Genomic DNA, 25,173 nt, shown 5'->3' with positions numbered 1-25,173 from the left:
ATTGCATAATTTTTGTCTTTTTCACAACTCAAATATCATTATTCATTTTACTTATTTAACAATTTAAGACTTATCTTTTACATAAATCGAAACTGGTAAGTGGAATTATATCTTAATCTCTGTTAAAGTCAGAATGACGTCTTAATTTAAATTCAACGATCTATTTCAATGGAATTGTCCGTTTGTTGTACATATACCATGAAATAAGCGGTGTTTCAATTAATTACATTCTTGCCTCAAACTTTTTTGTTAGGTAGTAGCTTTATAAAGCGTACTTATGGCTGTTATTTTGGTACATTGAGCTCTACTATAACATTTCTTTTTGTTTTCTGGATGTTTGTGGCTGACAGAACACCGTGGATAAATTAGTGAAGCGAGCAAACGCGTCAATTCTCATCGGAACTTCGTCTTGGAAGGAACAGTTCATCGAAGCCATCACCGTCAGCGCAGGTGAGCAAAATCGTACTATAAATTATGTACTAATTTAAATTTTAAATTAAAATATAGCCAAAATTACATAAAATACTTCACAGACGCCGGTGAAAACACTTGAAAATAAAAATTCAGTTAACTTCATCACTTTCTAGGATAATGTACGCACACAGGATGAAATTTAAGTCCTTCGAAATTATTAAAATTGTCGGCCATGACGGGTGCGTGAAGAAATTATTCTTCATCACCAGCCAAACTAATTAAAAATAAACTGTAAACTGATGCGTGGAAAAGAGGTGAATGACTATGTTACTTGCCACATTCAAATGAGGCGTATGATTTTACTGTAAATTTTAGACACATATGGTAATTATTTCTTCCGACGAGCCAAATTTCTGGCTTTACATACTTAAAAAAAATTAATTTTAAATTATGGGGTGGGATTTTTGTTTTTCATGTATATATTCTGGCTCTCAATATTTTGTATTTTAACAGAAGAATATCATTTCGACTTGCCTTTTAAAAAGTCACATCGTCACTATTCGTAACCATCAAATTTCATGGTTTAAAAAGCGACGTGCATTTCCCCGCTATCAAATGAGAATCGCTACTGAGTGGTAACGTGCGGAACATATTTACAAGTTTGAAGTACTTGATAACGAGATAGCCGAGACCGTAAACTTGATTGGCACTAGGTTTGTAAATGGGGGGGAAAGGAAGCAAAGTCACAAGTAAGGGGAAAGATAGGGAACCCACACTAGGTCACTTGGGTGTGTTGGGGGAAACAGTGACCCACGTACACCTCAATCACACACAAAAAAAACAAAATTAATAATAAAAAATAAAACAAACTTAAGACCACTCGATCACTAGGGTGTGTGTTAAGGAATAACAGTCACTCTCGTGAATCGTATTCACTCGCAAATAATCAGGGTGTGCAAGGGTATCTCCTATGCCAGGGACCCGTTGTACTCACACTGGAATTGAAACGATAAAAATTAAAAAGAAAAGGCCCAAGTTACCGTTCGCAATATATCGGGTGTATTAGACTTTGGTGACTTGCGCTCACTCACATGTTCAGGGTTTACAAGGATTCCTCTGTTGTCAGGGACCCGTCAATCACGCAGATGTCACAAAGAGGTGGCACAATAATAAAACGGATGTGCGCACGCCTTCGCCATTCACTCAAACACTGAGGTGTGTGTTGGGAAACAGGGACCTTTACGATTCACAAGTACTCGCTCGCTCCTAATGACACCAGGTATTTCGTCTGCCTCTTCAGAGAAGAATCAGAGGACATAACATTTTCCTGTAGTACTTTTGCCTTACCTAACATTATTACTTTTTAGTACTTATTGGAGTGCGCGTGGGTGATGTTTCCTCGTTGTTCCTCGACACTCTTAGTATCATGCAATGATAGTTAAACTCTATATCTCTTCCTTGGATCTCTGAAAATACCTGTCGCGCGTTGGCTTGAAAAAATATTTAACTGCAGACTCATTTCAAGGTGTCCATATCTCGAATACTGTAGTTCCAAGCCATTCAGTTTTTATTCTCATTTAGTTTCTAACCACTTCCCTTGCTCGGAGCTCTTTCCCGCATTCTCCTCCAGTGCTGACCTTTGAACCCCTCTCGCACTCCCTAAGCCCCCCCTTGGGGCCTTCCCTTCGGTCCCCGTGGGATAGGGAAGTCAGGTTTATTCTCGGACTCAATTTGCCCCGGAGCTCTCACTCCCCGCCCCCAGCCACGGGCTTTTGGGCCGATCAGGGCCTCGCCGCAGTTGTTAGCAGTGGCGGGAAACCAGTTCAACCCCTGGGGAAATGGGAGGCTAATTAAACGCTCTGAAGGTGGTTTTGACTTCCACAAAAATTTCCCATGATCTATAACGGGGTTGTAGGGATTTGGAAGATCCAACGAATTAAGAAAATGATTAAGGAAATAGAATGGTGGCATTTCGGTTCAGTTGCAGAGTTCGTGCCGATTCCGCCGAGTCTCTAGTGTATGTGGAGGATTCAGATGGCGTCTGCCTGTTGCGTGGATGTTATCTGCAGCGAACGAATCAATAAAGTGCCGTAAAAATTATGTATAATATTTTTATAAGTTTATGAATGAAATCATACAGGGAAACCAACATTTACCCTGAGAATGTGACATTTAGGTAAACTCAAATATCCTCCTCTTAATTTAATGCTTTCAAAAATTTGGCATTATTCCATTCGGATATGCTCTTACAGCAGCTTTTTTTTACCTTTACGGACAACTTTTCAAGCCTTGAGATACATAAAAATACGTATTTTACTGAAAAAATCCAGAAATATACGCAAACTTTGACTGATAAAGCATGAAACAGAATACTCATATAGAAATATTAATTTGGAATAGATAAAATTAAAAATCATTCACCTATATTTTCAAAAGAATATATTATTTTTTTAATTATTAAAACTCATAATGAGTCCTCATTGTAAAACATTTTTGTATCAAATGAAATTAGTTACTCTTCAAAATAATAAGATACTGTTGGAATAGTCCGTCATTGTCTGTGAAATGTACTATTAAGTCCTTAATATATCAATTCAGGTCATTGAATAGCGGTTGGGTTTTGTTACTTCTAGGGTGTCGTGAAAGCATATTTCTGGGAACATCGTATTATCTTATGTCCAGCCCCTGAGAGCTAGGCCTTATCCTTAGCTTTGTGAGTAGCATATGTTCCAGGATGTACAGGCGTCATTGCGTGCGTTCATTTATCAACGCCGAATGTCAATAGTCCTGGTATAAATTTTCCATTTTCCCCATTTCATGCATACATCCTTTTGATAATGACCCTCGATTAATCCAAATAATGCTTTTAACGAAGACGCCATATATTTTTGTTTTACAAACTCTTTAATTTCTCGCACAATACGAAACTTTTGTCTCCATTCAAAGTCAATTGAGTTGCTGGTTTGAGGCATCACATTGTGGAGGCGATTCGTACTGGGGGAAAAAATCATTATTTTTTCCACAAACATCAAAAACATGTAACATAATCATGTATTTTCTTTCTCAGTATCATCAAAATATATTAATAAAAGCCTGTGGAAAGAAAACTCCTGACAAAAAAGCTATTTATCAAATAAATAAAAAAATAGCCATTTAATATGCAGCGTAAAAACCAATTAAATAGAGTATTTCAGTAGTTAAACACCCATTTTATTGGGGAAAGCTTTAATTTCCAGTAATTTATAAACCCACAATCATCAATGCTCACATTTTACCCGGATTAGGAAATTAATAATTTATTATCATGATGAGAGAATTAGTGTTATTCACAGTATGAGTTATAAGAAAGCAACTTTTAGATATTTGGAAGATATGGACATGTAGATAAAGACACAAAAGGCACATTTGAAGAATTACATGAAATTCTGTCTTCCTCTGATAACACATTTGCGTTGAATTGTAAATTAATCATAGCATTTCCCCCAATTTTGCCCCTGACCCTTCAAAATGGTCTTTTAAAAATAAAACGTCCAGAAATGTCACAGTAGAAGGAAACCACACATTCATGGTGAAAGCTTTCAGCATATGCATCTGTAATACAACCATTTCAATAGAAAAAATACGTCCATTCTCAAGGGGGAAAAACACGAATGACTGTTGGAGATTGGAAAAAATTTAGAATGGGACATATCTAGAATTTTTTGTGTGAAGACATATCGGACAGCAGAGGCAAGGAATTCCATCAAAACCCAACTAGCAGGCAGAAGAAGGATATTCAACTGGACCTAGCAATGAGGTCAGAGATAGTGGAACATCCAGCAATCGAGCATGTGATTGATAAAAAAATATCAAAATGCCCAACTCAAGTAGTCATATTCAAACCTAGACTTATGTGAAAAGCACTCCATGCAATGGAGAAAGCATGCGGTTTCAGTCGAAATTGTGGCCTAAAAATCTTCCCTATGAGCACCATTACTTTAAATGAAAGTTCTCCAATAGCCACTTCAGCATCTTTCTCTCCTCTTGCCTTACTTATCCTCCTGGGTCAAGTACCAAGTTATGTACGATATAGCAATGCCATCTCTGATAGTGGCGACTATAGCCCTTCATAGATTGATTGACTTTGGTCATACATTTGTTCCAAGACCATATGTAAAGCTCCACATCAAAACAGTTGGAATGAGACATGAAATAAATGATGAATAACTGAAATTATATTTATGTTGAAAAATACATGTACTGAAATTAACTATTAGAGAATTGTTAATCTACCTTATTGTTTAGAGTCCTATAAAATGACAAATCACAATACTTAGCATATCCCTCATAATAGAATGAGAAAGTCTTCAGTGTACTTAGTTCAGTTGGTAATCCATCGTATTGACAACAAGAGAGGGGAATATCCTGCACTACCCAAAATACTTCTTCACTCATCCCAGTTTGAATTATGTTCCATGATGATGAGGCCCCCTTGGCTAAAACTCAATCCCTAAAGGGCCACCAGGCAAATCAATACATAAAAATTCCACCCACTTGATTGAATGAATGTGAAATTAATTATTTACATGCTCAGCATGCGGAATTTTGAATTATTATTGTTCATTTATTTGTTATTATTTTTGTGGCTCATTAACAATATTCTCTAATGCTAATACAGCAGCATATGAATGAAATGCAGCGATACTGATCAACATGTAAGTTTTTATTTAGATAAAAAATATTGGTACTTTCAATCATATTTTGGAACCTAAATCATTTTTGTGTTTTTTCAATCCTGCCTAACTCTATAAGCCAGTAAAAAGTATCTAATATCTCTGTCCAAGTGATATTATGAAAAATAACCACTCTATAAATTAAATGAATAGAGATTTTCTTTTCAAGGATTATTACAAATGTATTTCTCCCCTCAGTGGTAGAATCATTATGTATTTAAGTAACATGAAAAGAAACCAAGTTCATGCATAGCAGAAATAAATTAGCATTATAACCTAATGAACATGTTTTTATGGATAAGAAGCACTAACTGGAATATCCTGAATTCAAATCTGGGCAATGACTTTTGGATACAATTAGTAAGCTGTGGTTTTCTGTTACGTTTGATAATTTCATAAATATGCACTTCATTGTTTTTTTTAAATTGGCATCTGTATAGAAAAAAAGAGGAGCATCATGCTCAAGGTTCAAACTTCTCAGCATTAATTAATCATTATTTATATCAACTACTTTGTTGCTATGCATAAATAAAGGTAATTGAGCGATATATTTTATTTTATGACACTTAAGCTATTTAGTCTCTCCTTTTTAATACTGAGCAGGAGATGATGATGGTGACAGTGATGGTGAAGAGCCTGGTGAAGAGAAGACTCCATCTTGCACTGACTACGTGATGCACTTTCTCACCCTTTTCTGGAAGATCATTTTTGCCTTTGTCCCCCCAACAGGTGAGCTATATTGATACAAAACATAACTGGGAGACCCACATAAATCAGATCTATAATAAACTGATTAAAGCTGTTTATATGTTAAGAAAGCTCAACTTTCTCATTTCAAATGAGTATCGTTTAACACTTCTTTCAATGTCATTTGAATTATGGTGTTGACTTATGGTGTCATTCCCCTCATGTCGAATAAATTTTGCTACTACATACAAGAGAGCAATTCGCTCGCTTGCTAATATACAACCAAGTGATTCCTCCGAACCTTTTTCCATTAGGTATGGAATCATGACTGTGTTTAACTTATGCATCTTTGAGGCTCTGATTAATGCAAAAGTTAATATAGAAACTTACCAATTAAGATCTCACATCCATAACTACCCCACAAGAGGTAAAGCAAATCTAAATACTACTTATTGTAGATTTGCCACTTCACTCATTGGATGAATTTTTCTATGACAATCTTCATCACATTTTAGAACTAATATATATATATATATATACATATATGACTTCTATTTCTGAATTCCGTCGAAATGATCAAGAAATAACGTGTGAGTGATCTTTTTATATGTACTTATATTTTGCTGCGATTGGAGGGGGGTATGTTGGCAAGCGACGCTGAAAAAGGCAGTCGGCTCTGAGCTGTGGTGTAGTGAGGAGCTCTGTTAACGCGAACCTCCACGCTCGACCCACGTCACGGAACGCGATGCCGAAGTTTTTGGAGCAGCGTTATTCCATCAAATTTGCGGTAAAGCTTGGGAAATCGTCTACCGAAACTGTCGGTATGATTAACCAGGCTTACGGGGAGTCAGCCATGTCCAGAAACATGATCTTTTGGTGGCACAAGATGTTCGTGGAGGGCAGAGAAGAGGTCGACGACGAACCACGGCCTGGACGCCCATCAACGACACTCACCGACGAAAATGTGCGAAAAGTTCGCGATGTACTGAACTCTGATCGTCGTCTTAGTGTTCGGATGATAGCAGAGCAGTGTAATGTGCCAAAATCAATAGTGCACGAGATTATTAGGCACCAATTACAGATGCGAAAAATTTGTGCAAAGTTGGTGCCGAAAGTGCTCAGTGATGATCAAAGACTCAATCGTTTGGAAATCGCGACACAACTTGCGGATCACTGCAAAAATGATCCACATTTTTTAGAGAAACCCGGACCCGGAGTCGAAGAAAGACCCGGAGTCGAAGAGACAAAGTGCGGAGTCATCACCCCGTCAAAAGAAAGCTCGCATGAGCAAATCTCGGATCAAGGCGATGCTCATTGTCTTTTTTGACAAAAGGGGAGTCGTCCACTACGAATTTGTACCTGAACGACAAACTGTAAATGCTGCATTTTACGTCCAAGTGCTCGACAGGATTCGAAAACGAGTCGCCCGCGTCCGGCCAGCGATCAAAAACATCTGGCGGCTGCATCACGACAATGCGCCGTCTCACACCGCGCTTGTCGTGTCGGACTTCTTGGCCAAGCTCGGCGTGGCAACGCTGCCGCACCCGCCCTACAGCCCGGACTTGGCTGTTTATTAAATTAAAAAAAATTAATTTAATTCATGATTCAGTGATTCATCGCTTATAATGTGAATCAAATCATATTGTGGAGCATTGGGTGAAGATTTTGCTTCCGCTTATTGCAATTTTTGATTACACTCCATTGCCCTTTCCTATGATCAACACTTTTTTTCCTTAACCCTCTCAAAAGTATAAATGAGGGGTTTCACGGTATATATAACAAGTAGATATTTTGGTAAAACTTTATTGCCCCTGGTGTGACTTCTGAGTTATTATTTTGTAAAAAAGTGCATCTCATGCATATACTGTCAAGGGATATGGTATATTTTGGCAGCTTAAATATCACTCAACCAACAGCTGCAGAGTGACATAGCATTTAAGGTTTGTGACTTAAAACTTTTGTGGTACCACAAAAGCCAATCATTATAACATGTAACTGAGGCACGATGTATCCTAATCTTCAATGTTCTCAGGAAAATGTTCATAGATAATTCAGACTACTTTTCCTGTCAAAAAATATTTGCATTTGAAAATTAATGCCACATATAATGAAGACACTTGTAGCAAAATTAGGTCAAAATACTATTATTTTTCCCTTTTGACATTTATATTTTGGTAATGAAAACTTCGTTGCAATTTTCCACAGTTAAAACTTTATTGCCGACCATGGTTTCGATACACTGTATCATCTTCAGGTATCTTCATCTACCTGAAGATGATACAGTGTATCGAAACCATGGTCGGCAATAAAGTTTTAACTGTGGAAAATTGCAACGAAGTTTTCATTATGTCTCGATTCCACAATATCACGCCTGACTCTTCACTTTTCGTTTATATTTTGGAATTTTTGTCGGAATAGTCTTCTTGTTCATATAATCTGCACCAGTGGCCACTGAGCAAGCATAGTATTTTTTGTGAACAAATAACTGTACTGTTGTCGTATCTAGCTTTATGTCATGGAAATACAAGTATGTAAAAAATATCTAAGAAATAATAAGAGAGTGCATGCTTAAATTTGTGACTAATATATGCAATCACACTATAGCATGACAGGACAGAAACCACTTAATTCAGAAGAACAAAAATCTGGACATTACTGTTAAAATTTCATAAGTTATGTAGTTTACTTTCATAGAAATATATTTAAATTAAAAATAATTCATATTGATGCTTCCTTCAGGGACCAAAGCAGCTTTACTTAAAATAGTTTTTTTTGCAAAGTTCTATAATTCCAAATAATAATTATGTAAGAATAAATGAATTATAAATTGGATGGAAGTGCTTCACTTGTGCAATGCCTGATTTTGTTGTAAAACTACGATTTACACATATCTAAAATCAATATTCTACTGTGATTTCCACATTTTTCGGGCTGCGTCCGCGTATGTCGTTTAAATGTACAACAGTTTCGCCAGCTATCCTGCTGGCGTCCTCAGGTCCTCGAAACTGTTGTACATTTAAACGACATACGCGGACGCAGCCCGAAAAATGTGGAAATCACCTACTCATCGCCGCGGAAACCTGCGAACGAATATTCTACTGTGTCTGTTGTATCCTAGCACAAGGTTGTCTTTACATGGCACTCGTACAATAACCGTGAATACTTTCTATACTCAGCAGTAGTGTGAAAAATACCAAACTTCAAATAAGGAGGGGATCAGGATGGTGCAGAGGCTAACATACAGGCTTCCCAACTTGAGGCCCGGGTTCGAATCCCGGCGACTACAGATATGTTTCAGTGGTGTCCCGATCCCTACTTAGGGTGCTTTGTGGAGGGCACTTTGAGTGAGTACGCCATCCACGCACTGATGGGACGTTTAGCTGCGGACCCCTTGGTGCCTTCCCTTAAGAGTAGGCTAATGTCGATGCCGGGTTTCTCTCCACCCTTCATCCTTTCCTGTCCATCCCTAATGGCGCAAATGACCTCAGCTATCGGTCACCTCCCATATAAAACTAACTTCAAATAGGAATTAGTGAAGGTACAATGATCCTCCTTTTAGCACTGATTTACACTAAGTGGCCAGCTGTGGCATATACTAAAACATGCTGGAAATTTTCTAAAAAATAGAAAATGTACCTCTATTACTTCTCAATCACACTGTGTGGGTAGGTAGCCTGTGTTGATTTAATTGAAATATTTCTTATGTCATTGTCAGTATGTCCAGTCAAGACATGACTTTGTATGCTGTATAATTAAGGCTGTGATCATACCAGTTACTTTGACCACCTTTCTAGGCTGCAGCCTGTGTCAAAATCACTCATTTGAAGCTATGAGTCATGATGACATAGCTAGACATCATTGGTTCTTTGAGTTTTAGAAATCCCTGTATATTAATTTATAAACTCTTAGGGAGAACTTTGATTATTTTATTAATTTAGAAATTGAACTAAGGAAATAACAAACATAATATATGTAAGCTTCATGATGTCTAATGAATCAGTTGAGGATAATTTTATTATGAGAAAAATACCATATGTTATATCAGTTGTAGCAATCTTTTTATGAAAGGACAGGTCTTAATTGAAGTTTAATCCAAGAGATTTAACAGGCTGAGATCAGACAATGATGGTGACTTTGGAGTAACAATCCAGAGGATTGTTTTCAAACTCATAGCTTTCATGAATTCTTGTACAAGATCATTTAGCCAAGATCATTTAGAGATCATTTATCTATCCTAGCTATACTGTATGCCAATACACTAGAAAATTCAGAGGTAAAAAATGAATTTAGAGGTTATGAAATAACAGGAAAAATATTTCAAGTGACCCAAATCGGTGTGCAAAAGCAAGTTCTTTCAAATATTCTCAATTAAGGGTTTTTCTGCCTTTGTTTTTTTCTTCACTCTACACCAATGTATCTCATTGGTACTTAAGCTATCACAGCCTGCCAACCATCGTTGTAATAAATTTAATTTTTTTCCCTGGAGAGCTTTGGACTGCTCGCTGACTGCTGAAAATAATGGAATTTAACAAACACACACACATATCTCTGGATGAAATTTACCAAGGTGCATATTTTTCATTATTATTTAAATATTACTAGGGAAATATGTTTGTTTTTAGAAACATATTATTCATCCAGAACTGCACATTTAGCTCATGCAATTCCTTTGAATCTATGGTCCGAAAATATTTGACCAAAAGAGAAATGCTGCTATAGCCAATAACAGGTAAATTTACTACCCATTTTTGTTTATTATTATAAAAATTCTTACTTATAGAATAATATGTCTTATAAAAGTAAGAATGCATCAATCGAATGTTGTAATACGTATATATGTTACAACTAAATGAGGCTATATAAATTGAAACCAGTGCAGTGAAAAATGGGCAACAACGTTGAAGAACAAGGCATTGCTTTGTAATGCAGTTAGTTCTATGAAAAGAAATATTGCAACTTTGTTAATTCAACTTAATGTATAATATTATGACCTGGGTTTTAATGCATAGTACAATTATCAGGATCGGCAATTATTTTTGATAAAATTGATGGTAAACTTAAATAAATGTGGTATTTGAGCTTTAATATGAGTTTGAAACCACATAGTATTTTTCTTATTTTTATACTAGTTTAGGGTTGAAACCAATTCATAAATATTCTATCCATCTAAAGTTCTAGAAATATTTTATAAAATTTATTAAACATTTCATACCTTGGCTTTCATATTGGTCAAATAATATTTTCATCAGTAATACCATCTATTTTGTGAAAATATATAACTGTTAACAGTAGCATATTACCATTAATACATTTGGTCGTACTCTTTTGTCCATAGATCACCTCAATGGATGGCTCTGTTTCTGTGTCTCCATCACATGGATAGGGGTCCTCACTGCAGTTATAGGTGATGTAGCATCCCACTTTGGTTGTACAGTTGGTATTGAAGATTCTGTTACTGCCATCACTCTCGTGGCTTTGGGAACAAGTTTACCAGGTAAGATCTTCTCATTATTGAAATATTTATTAATGCAGATAATTCGTTCTACTCTTAATATTTCTCTACTGCCATTAATTTATTGCAAGAATTCTCAATAAATTTATTGTTCAAGGTATGCTGCTAGTGAACGGTAGATTTTGGATGATCCCTAATGATTATTATGTGTTACGTACCACAAGAAATTTCTTTGGTTTGCCCTTCATTATTTCATTCTTCTGAATTTCATATTTTTTATCTGCATTCATGCAATTGAAAGAGTCTATTCTCTTTCTTCTTCTACCTTGCCCAACTTTGTCACTGCTTCTGCTGCCCTACCCAACATTCTCCCTTCTAGCATGGCCTTCAACATCCCCTTTTCTCCCAATGCTTCCTCCAGCCAGTTCCTCTGCCTTTTTCAGATTTCCACAATGAACTTCCTCCCTTTGTCTACCATATTTTAAATGTCAGCATATGTCTTCCTTTTTGTCTGGCTTATTTTTTCCATCCTTCATCATGCTCACATCTCAAACGCTTCCAACCTATGATCATACTTTTGCCTCAAATATTAGAGTTGAGAAAATAGCTCTTCCTTATACATGTGCTATATCATTATTGATATTTACAAGATGAACAATCATTTTTTCTTTCATCATTCTTCAAAAAAAAAAATCATTCTGAAACTCAAACTAGTATGACTCCTGGTGCTAGTCAACTCACTGTATCTAGCTCACAAGTTTTGATGATAATCAACTAACATTAGGATCAAAATTATTTTACGAACAAAACTAACATGCACAAGAATCATCCCATATTTCATATGTGTATAGTGCTACTTTCCATATTAAAGTCTTTACTAACCTTTTCTTTTCATTTTTATCCATTGTTAGTGCATCCGTCATCATTTTTTTTCTTTGTGTTGATTGTTTTTTCGCCACTGCTATTCCCCTCTTAATGTCCTTAATACTGTGCTCATTTTCTTTGTAACTGGAGCATTTTCTCCTCACAAATTATGTGTCCAGTGTGTCCGGTCCTCATACAGTGTCCAGCCTATCAACATGCAACTGAATTCCTCTGATCTCCTTGTTGCCAATTCATCTGATCTCCAACTGATAACTTCAAGTGACCAACCGTTTCTATCCCTTGCCAATCTCCATTCAACCAACCCATTCCCATATTATAAAATTTAAAATATCCTTAATGATTGATTATGAAGATATTAGCTAAATTTTCTCTGAATGCATTAACCTTTTTGCCTATTGTTTATGTACAAATCGTAGGAATTGTACAAAACTATATCCAAAGTCCCTCCCCGGACTACAACCTTGACGTGGTGGAAGGGCTTGTGCGTTCCAATGACCCCTAGAGCTGTGCTGGCGGGAGTAATAATTATTGCTCCTGGTAGGGTCACCCATGCCAGATAGGTCGAAGGTTAGGAGCCAGACGAAAGGTAGTCCACGCAGCGTCTGTTCCTCAGTGAGGCGGCTGCAATGGCGTCTGACCCCAGTGGGGCGGCCAGTAAGTGATGGTGTCACGTTAAAAACACTATTGAGGAAGGCAACGGGAAACCACCTCAATTATCATTCCCTAGAAAAATATGATGGACAATAGAGATATTTTGAGTCCTGGCAACCACGGGGCTCGGCCCAATCGGCCGTGTGTCGTGCCCGGCAGCGGGGGAGGCAAGGCTTCCGCGGTCGTCATCCCACGAAACCCTTGCAAGGGAAAACCAGCAGCAGCAGGACAGAAGTCGCAGGAGAAGAAGACGAAATTAGTTAGAATACGAACGTGGAATGTTAGGACAATGATGAGGATAGGGAAATTGGAGAATGTTAAGCGAGAGATGGAAAGGGGAAATATAGATATTTTAGTTCTATGCGAGGTGAGATGGAAAGATAGCGGGGATTACTGGAGTGATAAGTATAGAATAATATACAGCGGCGGGGACGAGAGCCAACGAGGGGTTGCCATTGTATTAAATGAAGAGGTAGGGAGAAGCGTAGTCAACATAGAGCAGGTAATGGATAGAATACTACTAGTGGAGATAAAAGCAGAACCGACGAACTTAGTTATTATTCAGGTATACATGCCACCGAGCAACCATAAGGAAGAAGAGGTCGATAGGATATACGATCAGTTAGAGGACATGATCGCGTGTGTTCCTGCAGGGAAACATTTGATAGCGATGGGGGATTGGAATGCGACGGTAGGTGAAGGAAGAGATGGTGACGAGGTGGGGGACTACGGTTTAGGCACGAGGAATGACCGCGGGGAGAAAGCAGTTGAGTTCTGCAGAAGACAGAAGTTAGTCATCACCAACACTTGGTTTAGACACCACAAAAGACGCAGGTATACATGGAAAATGCCAGGTGACTCAGGAAGATATCAGCTAGATTATATCCTGGTTAGACACAGGTTTAGGAATAGTGTGATAAATTCCCACAGCTTTCCGGGAGCGGATGCGGACTCAGACCACAATTTAGTTGTTATGAAATGTAGCGTACGTTTCAAAAAGATAAGGCAGGGGCGGCGAGTTAGAAAATGGAATGTAGAAGCGTTAAATGGGTTGAAAAGGAAGGAATACAAACAGGCGGTAGAGAAAATCATGGAGGATGGTAAAGGGCTTAGTACTATCGAAGAAAAATGGGAAATGATCAAGAAGGGGTTGTCTAAAGCCGCAAAAGACACTATTGGAACCGTTAACGCTAAAAGGACTAGGAAACCATGGATCACGGATGAGATGATTACAAAGATGGATGAGCGGAGAAAATGGAAGAATATGAATACAGAATTAGGCAAAATGAAGTACAAAGAATTGAACAATAAATTGAGGCGGGCAACAAATAAAGCAAAAGAAGCATGGTGGAAGATGCAGTGCGAGGATATGGAAAGTCTGCAGAGGAAGGGTGAAATCGGTGCGCTGTACAGCAAAGTTAAATCGTTATCGGGAAGTAAGAAAGGAAGAGCTATGCTAACAGTTAGAGATAAGGCGGGTAAGGTAATAGTTGACGCAGGAAAGATCCAAGAGAGATGGAAGGAGTATATAGAAGAACTGTATGGTAAAGAACTCAGACCAACAAAGTTAGACATTGAAAAAGAAAATGACGTAGAGGAGGACAGCTTAGGTCCAGGCATACTAGATCATGAGATAGAAAGGGCATTAAGGGAGATGAAACTAAATAAGGCCGTGGGGGTAGATAACATTCCCGTGGAACTTTTAAAATGCTTAGGAAAATGTGGGAGGAAGAGGCTATATGGGCTGATCCGTAGTATTTATGAGGAGGGAATCTGGCCGGAAGACTTTGTGAGATCAGTTTTAGTTCCTATTCCGAAAAAGGTAAAGGTCACGTCATATGAGGACTATAGGACGATAAGTTTGATATCCCACGCAGCTAAAGTTGATCTCAGGATCATAAACAAAAGGATAGAGAGTAGGGCAAATGATCACTTAGTGGATGACCAGTTTGGGTTTAGGAAGGGGAGGGGTACGCGTGATGCCACTGCAGTAATGAGATTATTAATCGAGAGGAATATAGAATACAACCAGGGGGTATTTGCCTGTTTTGTAGATTTCGAAAAAGCGTGTTGTAGAGTGAATTGGGAAAAACTAATTAGTATATTGCAGAAAATAGGAATAGATTGGAGGGAAAGGAGGCTAATCCGCAACCTGTACATGTCTCAGACTGCTCAGGTGCGGGTGGGAAACGGGGAGTCAGGATGGGCAGTGTTAGGAAGGGGTGTAAGGCAGGGTTGCCCATTATCACCGTTGCTGTTCAACCTGTATGCAGAGGAAATGATTAAAGAGGCATGGGAAGAACTCGAGGTAGGAATGAAAGTGGGTGGGGAATTCGTAAAATCAGTTAGGTTTGCTGATGACCAAGCCTTAGTTTGTCAGTCAGCCAAGGGTCTGCAAGGATTGCTGAGTGAATTGGAAATTCAGTGCGACAGGTATGGGATGAGAATCAATATTAATAAAACAAAGGTTATGCGATTTTCTAGGAAGAAAAAGTCCAAGCTTAACATTAAAATAGGAGGGCAAAAACTAGAGCAGGTAGAGCAGTTTAAGTATCTCGGTAGTGTTTTGGACCAACACGGTCAAAGTAGTAGGGACGTAAGGAGAAGAATTGCGCTAGGCAAAGAGGCTTTCACAAGGAGGAGGGAGTTGATGACGGGGACTCTGAGTAAGGATGTTAAGAAAAGACTCGTAAAAACTTTGATATGGAGTGTAGCTATGTACGGTGCGGAAACGTGGTCATTGAAGCAGGAGGATAGACGTAGATTGGAGGCTTTTGAAATGTGGGTGTGGAGAAGAATGGAGAAGGTGAAATGGACAGAGAAGAAAACAAATGAGGAAGTACTTGGTATGGTGGGCGAAGAGAGGGGTTTGTTGGGAGAAATCCTGTGGAGGCAGGAAAAGTGGATGAAGGGGGTATTGACCGGCAGTGGGATGTTGAAGACTGTGATAGAGGGTAGAATGTTGGGCAAAAGAGGAAAGGGAAGGAACAGGATAGGGATGTTGGACGGGATGAAGGGAGGAAGAAAGTACTCAGAGATGAAGAGTGACCTGATATAGAGTAGGATGATGGATTTTGTGTTTTGTTAGGAGTAATAAAATATATTTGTTTGGTAGTTGTGTCCATCCAAAAACCTACCTTAAACGGTAGATTACCTTAAAAAAAAATATCCAAAGTATAATTTTAAAATTATAAATTTAAAAAAATTATGTATCCTTTAGCACACTGGTCAGCAAACCATGGCTCACGAGCCACATGTGGTTCTTTGGCCCCTTAAGTGTGGCCCTGGAGTGAACTTAGTTCACATCCTAATTGGTTTGCTTTGAAAGACCTGGAGAAGGAAGATATGTTGATTTTTAACATCAAGAATAGTCGAATTCCAAAGCCAGCAAAATTTCAGAGTTTAAGAGGATGCCTTGATAGCTTAACTGGCTAAAGCATTCAGACTGGACATCGAGGGATCTGGGTTTGAATCCTGGTCAAGGCGAATGATTTTTACACTCTGAAATTGTTGCCGTGATCGAGAATAGAGTTTCTGACTCCTATGATCAGCTGAAAAAACTAGTGTTTGTTGTTCTTTCTACATATTCATGCTCACAATCGTTTTCAAGCATGAACCTTAAATGGAGAAGTCATCTTGAGAACCTGGAATTTTGCTGAAAATAAAAAACAACAGCACAGAAACTTGACTTAACCATTCTTTCCGAGGACATGCAAGGCCATTGCTCACATTAGTGTTGTAAATCACTGAAATGATTTATTTTTATGGATACCTTACAATTCAATTCAAACATTAAATAATATCATATTAAGTATTATATCAAGTATTTCTCATCATATGTATAGTTTAATTAAGGATCAGAACTTTGAGTAAAGTGTATTCAGGTGAATTTATGGAGCTTTGTGAAGTGAAAGAAAATGTTGTGCCAAGTATTGAGAAAGTTATATTGAGATGGTTTGGGCATAAAGAAAGAATAAACAAAAGGACATGGATAAAACAATTATACCAGATGAGTGTGGATGGGAGAGTTGGAAGGGGTCTACCTCAGGGAAGGTACCTCAATCAGATTGAGAAAGTTTTTGGCCAGCTTAGGAGTGCCCTAATGAAGTTATTTAACAATATGCCAACCAATATAGTTTAAGTTTAATAAATTTAGCTTTCAAAAGAAATTTCAATTGTTGTTATTGTTGATATTTGGCTCTGTTAGCTAATGAGTTTTTTAACCACTCCTTTAGCATAATGGCATTAGGGTTGGGGAAGTATTAACTGCTGGTCCTACCAACTGTATTCATTTGTAATCAAGAACTTCTTTGGGTTTTGAAATCACATCATAATTTTCGCTGCATTCATTCTAGTTTCAACCATTTGCAGAGCCATGTTGTATGTGGATTGTGAGTGAAAATTATTTCTTCTTATTTCTCTGGAAATCACTTACTGCAACACCCTAAGGAGCTTTTACATTTTTTATGAAACTTTATTTTGATAAAAGCGCCTTTACTCAGATGTGCTTATCAGAGTCTCCCATGAAGACTCCATTCCAAAATAACGTCTCTTTGGAATATACATTGCCCAGAATTTATATTTTCACAGCCAATTATGGGAGACATCTTTTTTTAGTTTATCAAGTTCATTGCTTTTCGAATTACCGACTTACTGAAACAATTTTGACAACAGAATAGAATGACTGTAGGACAACACTGAAAATGAGTATTCTGTCATTAAATTTGAGCTCTAGTGCTTTCGAAATTTCATTCCCCCAAGCCATTGGAACTCAGTGAAAAATAGACTTCTACCTAATCTGTAGTTATTTAGGAATAATCCTTTATAATTTAACTTTTATATAATAATTCAAATATGTACCCCTATATCTACATATATTCACCTGACATGAGTTTAGCTCCAAGGAGTCTCATTTGAGAAACTGGAAAGAAATGTATTTCCTTGGCCTGTCTCTCCCTCTTCTCAAGTACTTTTTTATTTATGTCAGGCAGAGCAGAAAATATGACTTCTTTAGCCCCACAATTGCTTTGACACTACTTCCACATCCTTTTGGAAGCAATGGATGGGTTCCATGTCTTCACTTATTACTGGAATCACTTCCCATACCAATCATCACACCTATATCATCTGAATAATCTTAAATATGAAAATATATCAATTTATATGTATATGTATAAATAAATAAATAAATATATATATATATATATATATATATATATATATAATTATTATAAGGTAATCTACCGGTTAAGGTAGGTTTTTGGATGGTCACAGCTACTAAATAGAACATTTTGTGAATCCTAACAAAACACAAAATCCAGCATCCTTCTCTATATCTACGCTTTCTCCCCGCAGTCATTCTTTGTGCCTAAATCGTAGTCCCCCACCTCATCACCATCTCTTCCTTTGCCTACCGTCGCATTCCAATCCCCCATCGTTATCAAATGTTTCCCTGCGGGAACACCCACGATTATTCTAACTATTTTGGCCTTCTTCTCCTGCGTCTTCTGTCCTGCTGCTGCTGGTTTTCCCTTGCAAGGGTTTCATGGGATGACAACCGCAGAAGCCTTGCCCCCTCGCTGCCGGGCAGGACACACGGCCAATTGGGCCAAGCCTTGTAGTTGCCAGGACTCAAAATCTCTTTAGTGACCATCATATTTATCTTGGGAATGATAATTGAGGTGGTTTCCCGTTGCCTTCCTGAATAGTGTTTTTAACATGACACCACCACTTATTGTCCGCCCCTCTGGGGTCAGACGCCATTGCAAGGGTTAAAGGGAACAATTCCAAGGGTTGTGCCACCTTCACCATAGTGTTTGCATCATATGCAGCTTCTGAGATTTCAATGAATAAAATAAGGAGTTGGATGACAACAGTCTTTCCATGTCGTGACTTAGAGGTAACTAGTGCTTTACTTTTAAAGATACTTCATTGGGCTAATATGGTTAATAATACAATATTGTTGCTTATTTGTCTCTGTATAGCTGCAATGACTTAACATCAATATCAGGAAATAAAGTGGGAAAATTTGGGAGACAAATCTGGTAACAAATGTGAGGCATTGATTCAGAGATATTTTCAAAATAAATTGCAGAAATATTTACCTACCTTGTGGTCACCCAGAGTTCAAAAGGCCCCAGATCAAGTTCAATGCTTCAAACTGGTGGTGACATCTGTAATTGATAGTGTACACCACTAAAGTTTTGTGCTGTTTTCAAGCCTTGACATTGCATCAGTTTGCCTGTGCATGTTGATCTGTGCAGACAACAATTGGCAAAGCTCTAAAATATCACCTTTTGACAATATGGTCACAAAATATTTTTCAAAGTATGTGCAGTAATTTCATTATATTTATCATTCACCGTTGTTTCAAGAAGTTTGTATCACAAAGAGAGTAGTAGGAATTCTTTAGTTCAAATAATTATATGAAATGAAGTTAAGAAAACCAAAATTCAGTAACCATATTACCTGTGCCAGATATGCAACAAACACTGCATATACTTGTGTGCCAAATTCAGTGGTTCTGATTGATTTTCAAACTCTGATTCTAATTTCTAATGGTAGTATAATGTTTGCCAGTCTAATCCATTTCATTTTTTTCAATAGACAAATTATATTTATTCATATTTCTTCTCTTATGAACGTAGTACATACTCTGGTCTTTTATATACCAGAGGTCTTGTACATTCTTTACTCTTTCCCTTCTGCATTTTCACTTGATATTTGGTACTGCTATTAATCAATCTCCCTTCTGTTCTTTGCCAACTTTATCCTACACAGACACTTTTGCAAGTAAAGTGGCCGCTGTTCAAGATAAGTATGCTGATGCATCCGTGGGCAATGTCACCGGAAGCAATGCAGTCAATGTGTTCATGGGCATTGGGATCGCATGGTCTATTGCCGCTGTCTACCACGCTCTTCAAGGGGAAAAGTTCCTTGTTGAACCTGGAAAGTAAGTCACTCAATTTGAAGCTCTTGTAAACTTGTATTAGTTTAATCATTATATCAGCATTATTGTGTATGATTACTATTTAGTTGTTAATTAGCTAATCAATTTTAATTTTACTCAGAGCTTTTTGAATTGGGAAAAAGGCCGAGCCACTTTGACACAGTAGTTTCCATTAGATCACTGAAATTAACCAATATTGGCCTACAACATAGGTTGGATGGATGACCTCCATACACTTACCGAGGTGATTTTTTTCCCCATGTGCAAGTAGCATAAAGGGTTTACATTAGTTATCACAATGGACCGAAATGCCTGGGGCTCCCGTCCAAGGCCACCCACACCAAATGTCACACAACAGAGCTTTTGATGGCATTTTCTTTGGTATCCCAGATAGCATTGTTGTTAGGGACATTGTGGATTCTTTGTGGTGGGGACACTGTGATCTCCTATAAGGCAACATCCAGCACACATTTAAAATTCAAGCCAGCCAAACCATCAGCCAACAATTTATTCAAAGTTCAAAGGTTCATGTACCAAGCATGGCGGTTGGTCTTGGCCATCCATTTTTACTTTAATAATTTTTACTGTTGTAATTATCTAAGAATGTACATTTTGACAAATGAACGTTTTACTTTTGCCTTATATGAGTAAAATATATGCTAGCAAGTATTTCCATCCATGTTCTAAAAATTAAGTATGAATATATAATTCCTAAATACTTTTGGCTCATTGAAATTAATCACTGATACATTCCTAGTCTCTGTTTGAATAAGGCATTTCTTACTCCTGCATTGTTTTAAGAATTCATATAAGTGTATTATTATTATTATAGTCTTGTCTTCTTCCACCTTCGTTTATTTTGGCTCTATTATTATTCAACTTAAAGTTTTTTTCTTCATTGCGGTATTCATGGAATCAAGATCCTCATTCCTTCCTTCTCATGCAGGCATCCCTAGCAAACCACGGGCTTTACATTTCTGAGGATACCTGCAAGTAAAAAACCTACAGTTGGTAAACCACCAAGAATATGGAAAGTTAGGGATTAGGCTCTTCAACCTTGTTACTCTGAAATATATTTGCCTGTCTTCATTTTTACACAAATAATTTGCCTACAAAAATTGAGCAGAAATGTTCAGTCATAATTGTCATAATTCATTACTACTTTCTCTGCAGTGAATAATATTCAATTCTACTTATGATATGTCTGATAAACATCAATCCTTGGCTTAGAGTAATATTACGTATTACTACCCATTACCTACTATTGGTAATGAATTCCATTGAACTGGAGAACTTTTAGCTCTGCATGCCCTTGAAAGGAAAAGTTAAATTCCCCATGATAAAGATAATGGATGGAGGTTAACATGGAAGCTACACTACCCTAAAATCATCTCCCAAGAAATGCAGAACCTCAATAACATTAGTTTTGATATCATGTTTCCTGCTGCAGATTCTTCAGGGAGGTTAAAAACTCCAAAAATAGGTTCTCCCCCACTGATTCATACTAATGTTTGGCACTCCAGAAAATGCTGCAGAAACTTCCTCATCTGCATGTGAGTAGTTGTGCTTTGTGATTTTAAGAGCATGAGACTCTGAGACTATTGGTATCTTGCTATCATCCGGCATCACATAGGAATCCTTTTCTTCACAGAGTCAAGACACTTATTGTGTTGTTTTGTGTCCAGCCATGGGGCTCCTTGTTTAAGCAGGTCATACAGCAATACATTGAAAAGAGGGGCTTTATTTGAAAAAATCGACCATAATAATTAAAAACCCCAAGTAAATTCCATTAGTGCGATGGGATTTAGGTGCCAATAAAATAGTTTTTACATTACTTTCAGTTGGAAAAACACCCTCCACCCTGATATGGTAACCAACAATTCTAGACTGGTAATCCCAAACTTATCTGGGCAAAGACCAAGATTAGCCGAGGCAATTTTTGAGACAACACTCTTCACTTGGGTCTGCAACAATTCCATTGAAGTGGCTTCTACCAATATGACATCTAAATACAAGACATCCAGGCATACCAAAATTATCTCCATTATCCTCTTGAATTTACCAAAGGAAGTGGTTAAACCCTGGGTCAAGTGGTGCACTTCTAACAGACAGTTTTTCATATTGAGCATTACAATCTAATCCCTTTCAGGATCCGCTGTCATCTGTAAAAGGGCTAAAGATAAATCAAATCAGGCAAAATATTTTCCTCTTTCAAGTTTTGCCAGTGTCTCATGCACAGTGAACACAGGATAAATATGCCTTAAACAGTTCAAGTTTACTGTAGCAGAATAGTGGCCATATATTCTTATAGAGCCATCCTTTTTTTTGCATTGACCATGAGAGTGGACCATTGGGGTTAAAACGTTAAGCCTACACTGGGGTTAAAACTTTTCCCACGGGAACAGGTTTGGCATTTTTGAGCATAGGCTTGAAATTCTTTTTAAGATTAATGGAAGCAAGAAGACCAGTATACTTCCCTATGCCAAGGGAAAACACATTGTAATAATCTCTGAGATATTCCACAGGGCAACCAGAAATAGGGTGGTAATTGATTAATTCCCTTGCATTTATCTGCTGCAGTTCAAACCAAGGTCTCCCCTGTAAAGATAGGAGTCAACTACCAAGGCCGATAATTTCATGTCTCTTATTGAAGATCTCCACAATTCAGTTAAAGAAATGCTTAGGATTTATATATAACATTTTAAATGTTAGCCTAGTTCTTTCTTTTCATTTAAAGACTGTGCCATCACTTGATTCTGCTGTACAAATATATCTCTGTGAGAATTAATATGGAATTGGTCATTAAGTCAATCCTTGGACAGTTTTCATCTTTGTCCAGACTCGAATATATTTATTATAGTTCTAAATGATTATTCAATTGTTAACGGTTAAGGGCTAGAAGAAATAAATAGTGAACTGCTGTAGCCATCAGGAAAAAAATACCCCTTAGATCTCACTCTCATTTTGCAAATTATTTTATATGTTGAATAACTCTTCACTAAAGCTTTCTACAATACAAACATTTTAACTGGCAGAGTTTGTTTTCTCTGTCTGAAAATACAAAATATTATCCAATTCATTACTTTTTTACCTTCACCCATAAGCTTCTGCTAGCATATCTATAAATTGTTCTGTAATAAAATGAAAAAAGATTACATTGATAAATAAAAATTATTTATACAAATACATATTGTAGGGAAACTAATAGATATGGTTAAAGATTAGTACTGTTTGGTGGGTGTCTTACGTAAGTCCTCTTCACAATTCTGTTTCAATCAAAGGAGTGCAATTGTGGCTTACAGTGTTACAGGTTCACTGCAAATAAAATCTACGCAGTATATTTGATCAACTTTCATTGATTAAAAAGATTTGCAATTTTATAATGTGAATTTCATTTATTTCAGCCTTGCCTTCTCTGTGACAATATTCTGCAGTGAAGCAGTGGTAGCCATCCTTACTCTGCTGATTCGACGGTCCAAAGTGGTTGGTGGAGAGCTTGGTGGACCATACAGAATCAAAATTTTCACCAGTTGCTTCCTTCTCAGCCTCTGGTTCTTCTATGTCATAATGTCCACCCTTGAAGTGTACGATGTTATTGAAGGATTCTAATTGGTCTGGAAGACAAGTGAGCTAAGAAACAAGCGAGAGCCTCATTCACAAATATGTAAAATTAACCATAATGATGCCCTCTGAAACTCCTGTGCTCTATGCTGGAAATACTGAAGGGCAAGTTAACACAAGCAGCCACCATTTTGTCGCCACAAGTAGCGTTTTGAATTAAAGAATGAAGGTGCTGCCCCAGTGGTTTCCAAGGAAATGGAGACTGAGTTTTCTGTTCTCCAACAGTTTTGTAAAAATATTCCCCCAAATAAAATCTCTCCTTTGAAGGGAAGAGTGTTGAGTTATGCCACTAAGAAATCACTGGGCTTTATGTAAAAGCAAGCAACAGTCTAAGTCAGAGAGATTCATAGAGAAGTCAAAACATGAGATAGAAATAATAGTTTTGGAGGGAGATTTTTGTGAATGGTCATACAATGGATTCAGGAGAATGGGATATGCACGTGAAAACAAAAGATGGAATGAGCCATCCAAATGGGTTCATAAAAAGTGATGCACTCCTGTGGAGGGCAGTCAAAGCTCAATTGACCACACTGAATATTTATATACACATCAATTATATATATAAAAATATATTTAGTCAATCTCTTTGCCAAAAATTATGGTATTGTTAAACATTTGAGAAGGAATATAAAAAATATATAGATAAAAAGGATACACATGAAAGCGTACACAAGGGTTTATATATTGAAACAAAAGTGAGCATATTACATGAAAAATATCAGTTGTTGTTAATGTTGTTGTTGGCGTGTTTGTTGCTTACTTTAATTAAATAATAAAAAAGGATATTATGCACACAACAGGTTTGGAATAAAAGAAAAATATTAGTTTGGAAAAGAGGAAACCAGAAAAATATATACATACCTACACTAAATATATATATGTATGTATATGTGTGTATGTATATATGTATGTGTGTGTATATACATATATATACATATATAAACATGTACATACAGTAAGAAAACGGGTTGGGTTCATCTCTAATAAAAGATCCATATTTCCTCTTCTGACATATTGATATTTTCTCCTTATTCATGAGAAATATTCCACAAGCTGTGTTTTTGTTTCTCTAATTAATTCTCTCAGTCTTTTTCTTTTCACCTCTCTTTAAACTTGTCTCTTTCTATCAATCTATCTCTCACTCTCTTTATCTCTCTTTAACTATCCAATACTTGGAGCATCCTTTAGGATGCCATTTTTAAGTGCTTCCGTTTCTTGTATCTCAAGTACTCTTTGCCAGATTCATGCAAAAGAAGACATTTTCATATGTATGGCATTGAGTGAAAGAATGAGTGACTGCAGCATTAGATTGAATGTGAGGAAATGTATGAAAATAAAGATCCAAAGGGAGATGAGTGTTCAAATGTACATGTTTCTCATTTTTTTAAAAAAATTGGTAAAGATTAAGGATGAAGAGAATTAATCAAATAAAGGACTAATGTTACCAGATAGGTATGCATATGAATGAATACATGTGTATGTATGTGTGTGTGTATATATATATATATATATATATATATATATATATATACATACATGCATACATACATGTATATATTTATATATATGTATGTGTATATATATATATACATGTATACAAAGACACATGCATATTATATGGAATAGGAAGTTCAGAAAGAGAAAAACTATTTGAAACAAGTCATAAAGTCCTTGACATTGGACTGACAGCGCTCTTCACAAATGTGTGGCTATGTGAGAATGTATGCATGAGTGGCTGATTGTGATACACCTTATGTATGATTGTAGATGTGTGCTTGTGTGTGCATGAGTGTGAAGTGGAA

At 37.0% G+C, this 25,173-nt stretch overlaps 1 protein-coding gene across 2 annotated transcripts in view; it reads left to right on the top strand.

Annotated features, from left to right (window-relative positions):
- Positions 1-24,840, top strand: part of Calx (sodium/calcium exchanger 3) — a 379,471-nt gene extending 354,631 nt beyond the window's left edge. For both annotated transcript variants that reach the window (XM_071598138.1, XM_071598137.1), the window contains exons 4-8: positions 351-450; positions 5,730-5,855; positions 11,149-11,307; positions 19,582-19,753; positions 23,155-24,840. In XM_071598138.1, the coding sequence (XP_071454239.1) occupies positions 351-450; positions 5,730-5,855; positions 11,149-11,307; positions 19,582-19,753; positions 23,155-23,359 (762 nt within the window). In that variant the 3' untranslated portion in view covers positions 23,360-24,840. The remainder of the gene's footprint in view (positions 1-350; positions 451-5,729; positions 5,856-11,148; positions 11,308-19,581; positions 19,754-23,154) is intronic.
- The last annotated feature ends 333 nt before the right edge of the window (positions 24,841-25,173 follow it).

Source organism: Hetaerina americana, unplaced genomic scaffold (genome assembly GCF_022747635.1).
Source record: "Hetaerina americana unplaced genomic scaffold, ioHetAmer1.1.p SCAF_9, whole genome shotgun sequence".
Taxonomy (NCBI): domain Eukaryota; kingdom Metazoa; phylum Arthropoda; class Insecta; order Odonata; family Calopterygidae; genus Hetaerina; species Hetaerina americana.
Note: the sequence above shows the minus strand (reverse complement) of the source record. Positions and strands in the feature narration are given on the sequence as shown.